A 14,205-nucleotide genomic window follows, 5' to 3' on the forward strand; every position below is an offset into this window, starting at 1 on the left:
GGTGGGGGGCTTCTTGGGTGCGGGGCTGGCGGTGCTAGCTCCGGGACCCTCTGCTTCCGGTCGGCGGCTTCTTGGCCGGCGGTGGCGGATTGCTTCCACTCGTCGGCTTCTTGGCCGGCAGTGGCGGATTGGATGCCGGTCTTCACTTGTTGCGGAGATGGCAGATGTGCTTGGGCATTTACTCGGCTTCATCGCCTAGCAGTAAGTCCTCCTCTGCGGTCTCCACTTTGTGGACTTCGTCGCTGGTGCAGATGGCGGGTATTGCCTTGGCTCCGACGGACTGCGGTGGCCGGGATCGAGGAAGAAGCCGACCCTGGAACTTGGAGTGGCGTTTGTAATTTTCAATTTTCTAAGGGTCTTCTCTGTAAAAGGGCGGAGATGTACTATTCTCTTACGGTTTAATACAACTCCCTCCTTTCCGCAAAAAAAAAAATCCGCATTGATGGATATGACTAACCTCAAGCATTTGTGACCATCGGCTCAAGAATTAGATTAGAAGACAACAGACAGGCGCACTTTGTCTTTATTATGGCCACAATGTCTAGGCGGCACATCCTCCTCTCAAGCTATCTGCATGCCTGCGCACGTACTGAATACGAAGTACACCTACTTTCTGCTCGACTCTCATGATTCTTGGAGCTCGAGATCGATGGAATCTTTTTGTTGACGTTGCTGTTTGCATTGTGCTGCACAGGAGGCCGCGGTAGTGTTTTATACGGACGATTGGTAACCGAAGCGGAGTCCATGTCGGGACACCGGAACAGACCATTGCCGCGCGCCGTGCCCGATGGAATTATGGAACTCTTGGTAACTAAGGATGCACGAAAATCAAGTTGTGGATAGAGGGTTTGTCCAACTCGCATACGGGATGAACTATGACCCACTTGTTAATGACACAAGACGGACCAAACTAAAAATTTAAATGGAAACCTTACTCGTTTTATAAATAGGTATAGATTTTTCTTAGGTGCAGATGAACTATTCACCGGCTTACCGACAAAGTTAAAAAAATGTTTCCGTCCCAGGTCAATGAATATAGAAGCTTTCTTTGCTTAATAACCTTCTAAAATGAATTTGCGAATCATCTGTAAATCAGCAATTTAAAATAAAGTCTCCATGCGCACAAACCAATATTACGAATCAATACAACTGCAGTCTACATCTAATGGCAATGCCCCGTCCTCCCCAACAAAAGGTAACAATATTGCGCCACAGAATCATGTTTTTTTTTCTTTCTTAATAAGGTGCAGAATCATGTATCAATTGCATGTAGGGACATAGGGTGATTGGATGAAACAAGGTACCATGATCTCGAAGAAACAGAGTATATACATCCACAGCGAAGTGCAAAAAAAATATGTCAATGGTGCATGTACAAAAGCAGCAGCTTTGATTTCAACATTTTATTTTGCATCGTGAACAAAACAATCTATTAGTCTAACATCTCTTGCCCGAATTAGCTGTCATATACGAACTATACAAAGCTTGGACCTCACATCCTCTACTTGAAATTGGCAAGGATATGGTTCTTCCTTTGCTATTCTTTTCCCTATTCGTCCGGGCATAGAGGTCTATACAACCATAGTAACCCTATAACATGTACAACTACCCTACGGGTGGACTTCCACAAAAAAGAGGGGGAAAACTAATGGAAAACTTGTGGGGATGTATAATACTCGCTTTCGCTGAAGAACGGTCTCAAATCCTCTTGGCACATGAACTCCGAAGGGAACGAAACAATGTGACCCCGAATGGCCTGCAACTGCTCCATAGGGTCGGCATCTGCTAGGTCTCTATCTTGTTTAGTTTCTGGTTTCTCTAGGGCAACACCCAAGTCGATGGTTGTATGTCCGATCTTCTCCTTCCGATGAGCAAAGTTTTGCCGAAATTGGTTCCTGCAGGATGTTGATCGACCAGTGAGCACAACCTTTCTCCTGAAATGGAAGAAAAACTAGGACACAGGTTCCAGATGCCTAACCTAGAATGGATGTGATCGTTGGGAACACATGAGAATACTTGTTGGTAGATCATGGTGTTCACCTGCCAAGTGTCAGTTTGTTCAGTTTGAGGGAATACAAAAAAAGTAAAAGTGCTCAGGATGTAGCAATTCTACGAACATAAAAGACAATAGAAAATTATCAGCTGATGAAACCACGACCTTCATTGGACAGGTGCAGTAACAGAATAGTCATACTCAAATGGTTATAATTAGTTAAAACAAGTTACGCCAGCTCGTCGAGTTTAAAAGTACTGCCTCAAGATACCATATATCCACTACACTCACCTTGGCAGTGGCCATCCAGATGTTCTTGTACGCTGAATCATCCACAGGATCCATAATGCAACTAACCTGAAAGAGAGAATGCACATTTGTTGTAATCAAACACAAAGAGCCCCCCATACTGTATATGCATCATGCAACACTTCCATGTCTGTCAAAACTCAAAAGCATAATCCAAACCTCTCCTGGTAGAAGACCAAGATGTTCAGCCCATAGAGACAGTCGTAGGCTGAGGGAGAACTTCCCAGCTTCCCAAGGTCTTCCATCCATTATAGAACTGACAACCTCTTTATCTTCAATAATCATACCAATCTAAAACAATAGTAAAGATGCATCATAGTGTCAATAGCAGCCTAGCAGGAGCTGGAGAAGATTACAGAGCAACCCACCTAATTGTGTCATTTGATGTTCACTAATTGCAGTTGATCATGGAAGAAAACACTCTTCAACAGCAAAATTTTCATTTTTAAAGTTCAACAGTTTTTGTCTATATGAAACTATAAAAGTCAAGCATATATATTGTACTAAAACCTTTAGGTGCATTCCTCTATTGGCCAGCTAATTACAGGAATAGTGCCCCCCAAAAAGATAATTACAAGAGTAGAATGCAATTATACATAAGCTGTAATTTCAGAAATTCATGCCTCAGAATCTCTTGATCCAAGCAAGCTTCTATCATTTATGTTAGCTGAGCCAATTAATGCAATGCGATCATCTATAATCATCAATTTACTGTGCACATATATCTGCAAAATTCAAATTGTTAGCAAAGGAAAGTACAGAAATCAACCATTGCCTCAAGCCATGAGCCCATGACCTACTATCACAGATCACTTCGCACAAGAAAATACTTTACCTGATTGGTGACCAAAGGACCCCCATCACCAAGCCTGCCATGAGCTCTAAGTCCATAAAATGAGATATAATCATGTGCCTTTGAGCCAACCACATCATATAAATTCTTAAGTATTGAATTAGGCCCTCGACAAATAGTTCTATATTGCCAATGCATAATTGCCCTCACAGATGCAGCTCCACCATCATCAATACCACCCTGAAACAAAATATGTAACTACCCAGCCACCATGAAGCATCAAAACATGTGTAATTGGTACTTTACATTACCTGAAAACCAGGTAAAAGTGGTATTACAATAATAACCCGGAAGTGCTTTTTCTCCTTTTCTGCTCTAAGTATACGCCTGTATAATGCTTCTAATACACGATTCTTAATTGTATCATCTCCTGAAAGACCTGATATGAAAAACTGATTCTGCAAAGGCCAGCAGAAAGACATACATTTAGATGGAATGCCAGTCTATGCTGTAATTACGTGCATGTTCAAACTTCAAGTCTCAAATGATTCTCAAAAATGCGAATGCGATTAATTCCAAATATCAAGTGTTATTTTGAAACTTTGATCTTATGACTTAGAATCGCAAAACTGAGAAAAAAAAGCATACCTCAATGTAAACAAAATGTTCTGCCTTTTCAATGAGAGAAAAATAGGCATTGTGAATGCTTCCTTCAATTTGAGTTGTTCCTGCTGACCACGGGCCAACACTTCTAACAACCTAAGTAAAAGAAATTATTAATTGGTTAGATATATGTTGGTACAGTCAAATATAACTTTCATTATTATTTGGTATAAAAACAAGCTAATAGGACAAACATATCATCTCTGATTCACTTTAATCCAATTTGAGACTAGGACAATAGATCCAACCTGATTCTAACAAATGCCGCATGTAATAATCTGAGACAAGGATTACCATGTGTCAAACAGGAACTGTTCATGCCTATGGTCTATGGATACTCTTTTTTTTTATGTAATAGAACACAGGAACATGGTCTACGTAAACAAATTGAACCACTCTAAGATTTTCCATTAAGATATTACGGAATTCATGGTGAGATTGTACTTTGAGACAAAAAAAAAAGCTACAAACATGAGGAAAGACATGTCCAGGCAAGCCTGCTTCTTTGCTGGTAAAAGAAGCAATGTTGCATTCACCTTCAATTTTAACAAACATGACATTGTCTTCTAACTAGATTTTTCTTATGCTATATCTATTCTCTGAGAAATGATTCCAGTTCTTCCATAAATCATCATGCTCAGGGTTACATTTGCAACAATGAATAACTCTAAACTGCATGAGGTATGAGAAAAAGTCATGGGCAGCTGAATCAGTAAACTATCATATCCCATTATGCAAAAATATAGCACCAAAACATTATCATATAGTTTAATCAGCAGTAAACAAAACTAACTAACCTGGCAACGACATGCTGCGCGGGGGCCAACTTCTCCAACATCAAGCACAGAGGCAACTTGGTCTCCCCGTTCTTGTGTCTCCCACCACTCCTTATCTATGTTTTGCATATCTGGTTTTGAGGTGTCATACTGTTTAGACACTGAAACCTCAGGGGAACCGACATTGTCCACAAATCCTTTCATCTGTAAATCTTGTAAAGAAAGATCTACTTTGGCCTTTCGGTTGGGCAGTGGGTGGTTCCGATTGGTTTTATTTGCGTGATCTGAAAGACCATTGTTGATATTCATACCATTCAGTGCAAAATCTCCATTTGGAAATGCATGGTGATCAGGCTCCTGTGGCAAAAGCAACGGAATGTCCTGACACGACGTTGGTGTTTTCATAGAGTTTAGCCTATCAATTTTAATATCCATGCTGAGGTTCTGTTTACTCTCTGTTTCCCCATTTGTTTCTTTGCTTGTACCCATGTAATGAGGAATTACCATGTGATGATGAGGCATCAATAATGGAATTGCTTGCTCATTTGGTGCTTTATTCCTCTGCCATAGGTGACATTGTCAAGTTCAGCAACGATGCATATGAAAAACACTCCTAAAGCAAGTAAACTGACCTTTGCATAGTTCCATCTCTGAACAAAATGCCTTGCTACATCTCTACATGCTGGACCATAAAGTGCACACTGAACATCATGCCAAGGCATGCGAGGATATTTAGTACGATCAAGCTCATCTTTCATCGTATCCTCCCAAGAATTTGGCTCGGATTCTCTTACAGAAGGTTAGAAAACAACGACAATAAGATATACAAGCTATAAAGTTTACATGAAGCATATGCAAGTATGAAGTCTGAGACAATGTCTGGACAGGAAAACTACCTAGGATTGTAGTAATCCTTTCCAGGCCATGTCGAAGGAGGAAAATCCACAACTTTATGCTCAGGCGAATCATAACGACCAAAGCACAAATCAAGGCCTCCAATATAGCATACTTGATTATCAACGATGACAATTTTTTCATGGTGAGACCTTCAAGCCATAGCAAAGAGTCAAATATAAGAATTCAGTTAACTGCTACTAACAGAGGAAATAAATACAAAGAAGTTCCCATTGTACCATAAATATATGCCAGTTGAGAAATGATCGGGGTAGCGCAGAACTTTAACATTCTCATGAATGTTAAGTAATCTTCGTTTACTGTACATGCTGTTAATTTTCAACGCAAGAGAAACTTCCTTGTACAAAAGAATGTAAATCTGCAAAATAAAATCACATTTCTTAGTTATTTTGACTTACAGATTACTGTGATAATTAAGTATCTAGCTAATTCTAGTATGTTATTCACAGAAAATGATTCACGATAAGCAAACTGTTTTCAGTTTCTAGTTGAGCAATGAAACTTAAGAGAACTGTGCATTTGGGAGCATAAATAGGAACACCTGAGTAGACAAAGTTGTCTGCATAGGCAGGCTAGAAGTAGAAATATTTACTCGGCTATACCCTAGGCATTCCGATATACGTAAAATATGCTCATCATGATGCTGCTAGGAGTTCACGTCAAGAGCAACCATTGTGAGATTAGCTCCTGGAGGACATAGTTCCTTATTGCTCAGTCAGCCGGGAAAGTGGTGGGGTATTCTTAAATGATTCGATGACAATATTGCACATTGTCTCTTAGTAGATACAAAACTTGTTACTGTCAGAAGGGAGAGAGCATCCAACCACATGCCATACAGTAGATAACTTTTTCCCCTCAAATATGCAGGAGAGGTGCATAACGTTTCATCAAAGTATAAAAAAAAAACTGAAAAAGTCAGGGCCTTTCAGAACATTACAACATTCGTGCCGTGATTTAAGAAATGACCTCACAGGCATACAGTGGATACGCCCTCCATTTTGCTATGTATGCCCACAACCTCAGGAGTATCCGTCACAATAAGGGCACACGCAACAGTTATAGCATGATACTCTCTATAGTGCTGTCCATGTAGGTTATAGCAGGTACTATAGATCAACTACCCAACAATCTTTCTATAGCATAATTTTCTAAATTAGTGTGGAATCCACATGGTATTTGTTTAATGTTCCGAACTCATCTTCAACTTCTTCTCTCCTAGTGCTCGCCGCCCGCAGCGCCTATGCCTCTGCGCTCGCTGGCATGTTCGCCTCTGGCCCAGCAGCTTGCCGCGCGGCTGCGGAGAGCATCTTGCAGGAGCTCGGCCACGGCGCCGGCCATGGCACCTGTCCCCAAACAGGAGACCGCCTGCGCCGAACTCCACCCGCCGCTCGCCTCAGTCCGTGGCCCGCGTCGCCTCCGCGCCCGTGCCAGCCGCCGCACGCCAGTCGCGCCGCCTCAGCCCGCGGTTCGCTGGTCGGCGTCGACTCTGCGCCCACGACGGCCGCCGCTCGCCAGTTGTGCCACCTCCGCCGCACGACGGATCTGTTCTCGGGCCGCCGGTCGAGCGCCCGTCCTTCGCTGAGCTGCTCCCCCCACAGTGACGCTTCTCGCGCGCCGCCGACCGCAAGGTCGGCCTCGACCCGCAGTCGCGTTTTTCCCGTGCCGCCAGCCGTACGGCTGGCCTCGGCCCGCAGCCGCGCTTCTCCAGCGCAGCCGGCCGCATGCCAGCGGAGGCCGCAGCCACGCATGCTGGCTTGCTGGTATAGCGTCGTCGACGAGCTCTGCCAGGGGGCCGCGCCGGCGACATGCTTCTCCTTGACTCTGCTTGTGCTGGCCGCCGCGGCACACTCGACCCACCTGCCCGCATGGTGGGCCCCGCATGGCGTCGATCCGTGTGCTAGCAAGTGTCGCTGGCTTTGTCGACGTTTTTCTCTCTCTGTCCTCTACTCTCTCCTACATGGAGCTACTATAGTAAGGCACTATCGACCCGTCAGCCATGCCCTAAGTCCACAATGTATAACAGGTTGGATTTGTATGTTACAAGGGGCAGACATCTAATTATAAGTTGACTTTTTTGCTCCTTCTGCATCGATCTTCAATTTCCTTGGTCCGTGTGCAATCATGGCGCGCTTATATTGCGAAATGGAGCAGTAGTTTTCAATCATGGCGCACTTATATTGCGAAATGGAGCAGTAGTTTATTTATCAATTATCATGCGATACAACTAATCCTCAAATGTTTAACAGTAGCATGCCTGACACCGACTCGTTTGAATCTTGGCTATAGACAGTACCAGATATAGGTTCGAATTGGTTTTAGACCTTGACCACCCAAAAAAAACTTGTTCACTTAGATTAGGCTAAAACCTGAATAAAAAGCAAGTTCCTCCAAAATTGAGATAATGTAACAATCAATATAAATCATCAAAAGAAAAATAATCCAAGAAAACTTTTAAATTCAAACAATGTTCGTTAAATTAAATCCTAACTGATTTTCTTAAAGTCTGTATTACTAACCCTCACAGAAAAATGCAGTTTTGTAAAACCAATCATACAGTTCACATTCAAACAATGTCTTAATAGATTCTCTTATTAAAAATGATAATCGAATACCTGTACGCCTTGCTTCGCCCTTGATTCCAGAAGAATATCAAGCCTAGATGATCCATGGAACTGAAAAGGGCGTCTAAGATACAATTCTGGGCACAGCCACCAGTCAGTTATAAATATCTGCATTCAGCATTTAATTATCTTCAAGACATGACAATGAAGTCAAAATGAAGCAGAAAGATTCTCACTTTATTATGTAACTAACCTCTGATTTGGCTTCCTCAATGGAAGAAGCAATAGCATCAAATGCTGCACGCCCATCTATGAACCATTGTACAACACTACCATCTTCAGTCAAGCCCCTAGGTGGTGCAAATGAACCAAAACGGTGAGGGTGACACCAGCCCTCTGGGGGCCGCCGAGCAGCATTTATTGCAGTAACCCAATCTTTTACCTTAGCTGAACTTCTTGTTCTCAATTTTATTGCCCGTCCCCCAGAAGATACCTTCCACATTCAACAGTATTTAGAAAATTAGAACAAAACACCATGTTGCTTGATCAGTTGATCAGATAAATCAAGGCCAGCACAAGGTTGTGGTAATTTTTATCATCTTTTTTTTTCAGCTACATAAATGCATTGCCAAAAATAGTTTCTTATAACAAAAATGCGGGCAAGTTATTTGCAATATGGAATTATGGATGGCGAAAATCACTGCGGAGGCAATGACCCACTCCATTCAGGGCGGCTCCAAATTTACTCATCACACTTCTGGCCCATCCACATATATGCAGCCCAACAGCCCATTATCAAGTCATATATCCTACATCCTCCTGAAACCCTAGTCCTATCCATTAACTGGTTCACCCCTACAGGCAGTCGCCACCGTCACCCACTCGCTCATCCATAACTATGCAGCCTGGATACACCCAGGAAGGTGTGTTTTGTGTATCGGATATGTATCCAATTTGGATGCACGTTTGGTACGTGGCTGATACGTATCCTTGCTGCATCTGAAAAAAGAATAAATATAGATACTTGGGCTGATACGTATTGGGCCAGTTGGATAAGGCCCGATGTGCACATTGCCCCACTCACCCCATATTAGCTGCGTTGCTTTAACACACACCATAGACGCATGTTTCAATTACAAAGGGGAAATATAAGAAATTGCTTTGAAGTGCTAGATAGGTTAAATTTAATCAAAGTCCTTCATACTAGTTGATAACATATTATATCAATAAACTTTTAATGTGGGATGATAGGTTAGGGACATGCTGGCTGAATTTGTCATGACAGCTCAAAAAAGTAAGACTTACAATAGTATAATTATTTATTAGTCTAAAACATTTTACAATAGTATGATTAATTATAAGTCTAAAACATTTTACAACATATCTTGCAAGACGATCCTTATACTAGATGAAATGCAGTATCCCTCTTAGGCAAGGTATAACTTCAACAATAATGGACTTTTGCATCTGTTGTATTGCTTAATAAAACATTGAGCAAGTAACACCTTGTTTCTTTGAGTGGCCTAAGACTTATTAATTGCCTGTTTTGCTTACTCTAGAAAACAAATAATCAAACTCTGTTGAAGTTGTAACAGCAGCTTAGGTACAAATGTCTCAAAACATCCAAGTTCTAGACTTAACTTAGACAAGCCACCTCCTGGTACTACCTGAAACTCATACCCAAGGACAACTGACACTGTTTATGTGAGCAACTAGGGTCCGGGGTGGCACTCACAATATTGGTTGTTTGGTTGGAGTGATATGTCAAGCTGCTAGACCAAACAATTCATAAATAGTAAAGAAGTACCTCAAATCCAAAATGCAACGGATTGCGTTCCTTTATCTCATTTGCTAGAGTGGCTTGGCCTTCTCCATTTCTATCAGTGCAAGGTGACACATCAAAGATGACTATGTCCAAAAGCTTAGGATCAAAGGGATCTTGGAGTAAAGCTAAGAATCCTGGCTTCAATACAGCCCAAACCTATCAAGAAGTGGTCAATTTAAACAGTTCATATACATGTCAGAATCATGTTAGTAAAATAAAAAATCATCAGATATTTTCAGTACCTTTTGCCAGTTACTACTGCAAAACCTAAAACAGCAGGATGAACAGCATCTTCCTTTACTGCCCATCTCAATTTTTGGCAAGTGCCTTACTGTAACATAATCTTCCTTTAGCTTCGGCCCATATTCTGGCAGAAATGATAACAATGAAACTTCCAGAAATTTGCAAACCTGCATTTTCACAGATGTTATGGCCTAAACGAAAATGAGCAACAGGATGATACCTCCTAACTGATTCAGGCACAATGTTTTGTTTAACCTTCTCTATAAAACTACCATGATGATTTGTACCGGAAGTCCAGAACAGGGCTTTTATTACCTCTCTTGAGTTGACAATATCCAAGTTTCCCAGGAAATGGTTCAAGTATTCTTGCATGGCAACCTTTGCACGATCAGAAACGGATTGCTGACGACCAAGTGCTGGTCGAATAACAGGCAAGACAGCCCTTGAAGGAACATTTCTGCAACAACAGTTCATGTATGCATATGAATATGTATGGGAAGCCAGCTGCTCTAATAAGATACGATATAATTGCTAAAGTTTTCCTTTCTCTTTTAGTTCAATATCAGGTGAACATTGTAAACAAGGCCACCAAGTTACCTATTTTTTATAGAGTGTTCATCATGTTGTGAAGGAACATGCACATCATCGGCTTCATCATCATCATGTACAACTGGCATATGCTCCCCGATTCCCAAATTTTGAAGCCATTCTTTGACCTTGAATTAAAAAATAAAGATTAAGTGAATTATTCATCACTGAAAATAAAGCTTTCACACAAAATAATATCATGCCAAGTAGAATTGACAGTAAAAAAGGGATGTCCGATGTAGTCAGGTTGATCAGCAAAAGCCCTCATTTAGAAGGTACACTAGCATTGCATAGCTACATCATTGGAAGGCATGTGTTGGCCCAAGCAAGTCAAACGACAGCAAACATAGTGAAATACACCCGTAACCAGAAGCCACTCATAAATGGTTGTAAAATAAATAATTTTGCCAAGAAAAAGGTGCATGAGTTCTACCATTATGACAGGTATTTGTAATGTGCAGTAACAAGAGCATTTAATGGTAAACCAGAAAGGATTCCAGTATCGGTCAAAACAATAACAAGTACTATACAACCAACCTGTTCCTGTTTCTCATGGAATTCTTCAAGGAATGCACGTCTCTTCAACGCAAAGTGTAAATATAGCACTTGTGAGGCCTTCTTATATAGATGCCACCTGAACTGATAGAAGAACCAGTGAACATTATTTCATGGATTCAGAATTCATATTTTGGGGAATTGCAGAGGCTACAAATGCAATAGATGAGCATTAGCAAAAGCAAACTCCAAATTTTCCAGCCAACTCGGATCAGGTCTTTTCATAGTATTCATTGACAGGACAAGCAATGAGCTGTGCATCTTCCTCTGATGCAAACTGTACTAGTTATTTCTGCCTTGACTTGATCCTAACCCGTGCAAAGGGATATATCAAATGCTCTTTCAGAAAAATTACACAATGGTATCTCGATTTTGTTCCTTGGTTTATTGGCTCCAGAACCAGCATCTTAATTCACACTCTGTTCTCTGTCTTCACTCTACTACTTCACCCAGTCATCTAAGAACATTGCACTAAATGTCCCAGACATTCCCCCCACCAAATTACAGCCAGATATTACCAGAAAACGAAAAGTTAACCTCCCTTTGATAGCAAAGAGTTAAAAGAAAAACTGCATGAATTCCATGATAAGCACAAGCCCCTTCAAAAAGCAGCAGATCTAAGAAATATTTAATGCACAGTCGTGTTTTCATTTTAATGAAACTAGGGGTCCCCTTTTTCCTAAAAAAAAATATTAATGACAGTGGACCATACAAGCTCCTAATCTCTTATTTAGCATTAAATGGTACACAATGACTACTCAACCACACAATCAGATAAACAAAAATGCATTTAACCAAACCCATGCAATCATCGAGTCACTCACTGACACTGTTACAATCCCAAACACATAAAAGGTACCGTTTCCTCCACCATAAGGCCCGAGCACATAAACGTTGTTGTGAAAAAAGGACCCGAAAAAGAAATAAGAACTCAAGCACAGAAAAACTACCTTTATATAAGAGTAAATTTCACTGGCGGTCCCCAAACTTGTCCCGAGATTTCAAGTAGGTCCCGGTACTCTCAAAATGCACGTCTAGGTCCCTGAACTTGTCCCGAGTTCTCATCCCGGTCCCGGTACTCTCAAAATGCACGTCTAGGTCCCTGAACTTGCTAATCCATTTCATATAGGTCCAAATCTCCATAACATGCTCTCCAAACAGTACGATTAAGTGAACTAACAGGTGGGGCCCATATGGCAGTCACACCTCTCCCTTCTCCCTCCTCCCTCTGTATGGGCGCCGCCGGACCCCACCCCTAGCGTCCGTCGGCTACCCCGCTCCCTGGATGTCGTGCCACCCCGAGGGCGGCGCCCTCCATGGCCACCACCGCCGGCGCGCCCTGGCGGGCGAGCCCCGCTCCGGTCCTGGTCCCGGTCCAGCGCCCGCGGGCCCGCACAGCGCCGCCCCGGCCGGCGAGCCGGCGACCCCCTCGCCCGAGTCTGCCCCCTTCCCCATTCTCAAGGTTGAAGATGGCCATGGCCATGGGCGGCGACGTTGGGAGCAAGAGAGGAGGGAGAAGGGAGAGGTGTGACTGCCATATGGGCTCCACCTGTTAGTTCACTTAATCGTACTGTTTGGAGAGCATGTTATGGAGATTTGGACCTATATGAAATGGATTAGCAAGTTCAGGGACCTAGACGTGCATTTTGAAAGTACCGGGACCGGGATGAGAACTCGGGACAAGTTCAGGGACCTAGACGTGCATTTTGAGAGTACCGGGACCTACTTGAAATCTCGGGACAAGTTTGGGGACCGCCAGTGAAATTTACTCTTTATATAAAGTATAGATACTAAGGGAAAAAGAAACTCCCACATTGCCATCCACATCAGCGCAGCACGAAGTCATCCACAAGCTACTGACACAACCAATCGAGCAACCCAGTTCCCGACACCCCAAAAGGGGTCAATCGAACCTTCCGAGATCACCTAGGAAAATGTAGTCGGAGCCCATCGGAGAAACAAATCACCCAAACGCCCAATTCGTGCAACAATTCTGAACCGCCGAAATGACAGGCACTACACACTACATGCGCGCGTCCAGCCCAAGGCAGAGAGGCGGATCACACATTCACGAAAACAGCCACCAAGACAAGCGAGCAAGGCCAGACGAACCGGAAGCAGGGGGGGAGGAGGAGGGAGGCGCCCCGCGGACGGACCTGCTTGTAGTGGACCTCGATGGTGTACGAGAGCAGCATGGGCGTGATGTCCCCCGCGTCGGGGCGCGAGACCCCGACGATCCTGGCCCGCGGCAGCTCGTCGAACACCCGCGCGGACTCCGGCAGCCGGAACGACGCGGCGGCGGCCAGCCCCTCCGGCTCCGGCGGCTCCGGCGGCTCCGGCGGCATCCTGAAGTACCTGTGGCCCCCGAGCTCCTCCTCGCCGGTCATAGATTCCCCCGGGGGATTTATACGGGCTGTTCGGTTTCGAAGTGCGGCTCGAGGAAGGAAAGGCTTTGGGGGGGCCGGGGGGGGGGGGGGGGGGTGCGGGCGGGCGGCGCCGATCGATGGCCGCACGGCGCCGTGGAAGGAAGGAGGAGAAGCTTGTGTTGTGCCTGACAAATTTGGGCTGCTTTTGCCTCTTTTTCTCACCTTTTTTCAATCGAATTTCTTCGTGATCTGATTTTGGTTTTGGGGTGGTTTGGATGGCACAACAAGCTGTAGTTCGTGAGAGCCTGTTTAGTTCCCAAAAATTTTCAAGTGTTAGAACAACTTACAACGTTTGACCACTAATTTAGAGTATTAAATGTAGATAATTGACAAAGCATATTCCATAACCCCAGGTGAAATCGCGAGACGAATCTAATAAATCTAATTATACAATAATTAAACAATGTTATGCTACAATAACCAACCTCTAATGCCAAATTAATTAGTTTTAATAGATTCGTCTCGCGATTTCTCGTCTATTCGTATAATTAATTTATATTTAATACTTTTAATTAGTGTTCCTCAAAAATTTTTGAACGGGCCCTGAGTTGCGTAGAC

The 14,205-nt window shown here is 43.2% G+C and overlaps 1 protein-coding gene across 3 annotated transcripts; it reads right to left on the reverse strand.

Moving 5' to 3' along the window:
* Positions 1 to 1,364: 1,364 nt before the first annotated feature.
* On the reverse strand, positions 1,365 to 13,672 carry LOC120673765 (phospholipase D zeta 1-like). Of its 3 annotated transcripts, XM_039954769.1 has the most exons (21): positions 13,378 to 13,670; positions 11,204 to 11,305; positions 10,676 to 10,794; positions 10,394 to 10,535; positions 10,078 to 10,245; positions 9,818 to 9,991; positions 8,264 to 8,503; positions 8,062 to 8,178; positions 5,668 to 5,807; positions 5,431 to 5,580; positions 5,167 to 5,323; positions 5,039 to 5,095; positions 4,556 to 4,891; positions 3,744 to 3,854; positions 3,407 to 3,553; positions 3,138 to 3,335; positions 2,926 to 3,027; positions 2,462 to 2,593; positions 2,285 to 2,350; positions 1,979 to 2,040; positions 1,365 to 1,895 (listed from the first exon to the last, which is right to left on the reverse strand). In XM_039954769.1, exons 1-21 carry the CDS (start codon positions 13,606 to 13,608, stop codon positions 1,646 to 1,648), a joined length of 3,201 nt encoding a protein of 1,066 aa, XP_039810703.1. In that variant the 5' UTR covers positions 13,609 to 13,670; the 3' UTR covers positions 1,365 to 1,645. The 3 variants fall into 3 exon arrangements, with proteins under 3 accessions (XP_039810703.1, XP_039810702.1, XP_039810704.1); XM_039954768.1 differs by having other exon boundaries at positions 1,378 to 1,895; positions 4,556 to 5,095; positions 13,378 to 13,608; XM_039954770.1 differs by lacking the exons at positions 1,365 to 1,895; positions 1,979 to 2,040; positions 2,285 to 2,350 and having other exon boundaries at positions 2,459 to 2,593; positions 2,899 to 3,027; positions 4,556 to 5,095; positions 13,378 to 13,672.
* Positions 13,673 to 14,205: the final 533 nt, after the last annotated feature.

Source organism: Panicum virgatum, chromosome 5N (assembly GCF_016808335.1).
Source record: "Panicum virgatum strain AP13 chromosome 5N, P.virgatum_v5, whole genome shotgun sequence".
In the NCBI taxonomy this organism is placed as follows: Eukaryota; Viridiplantae; Streptophyta; class Magnoliopsida; order Poales; family Poaceae; genus Panicum; species Panicum virgatum.

Excerpts from the sequence above, each read along its gene's own strand:
- LOC120673765 (XM_039954768.1), bottom strand. The coding sequence starts at position 13,608 with ATGACCGGCGAGGAGGAGCTCGGGGGCCACAGGTACTTCAGGATGCCG. Across the intron at positions 10,246-10,393 it reads ATATTGTCAACTCAAGAGAG|GTTTGCAAATTTCTGGAAGT; the intron begins GTAATAAAAGCC and ends GTGAAAATGCAG. Across the intron at positions 2,594-2,925 it reads TTGGATCAAGAGATTCTGAG|ATTGGTATGATTATTGAAGA; the intron begins GCATGAATTTCT and ends CTATTGTTTTAG.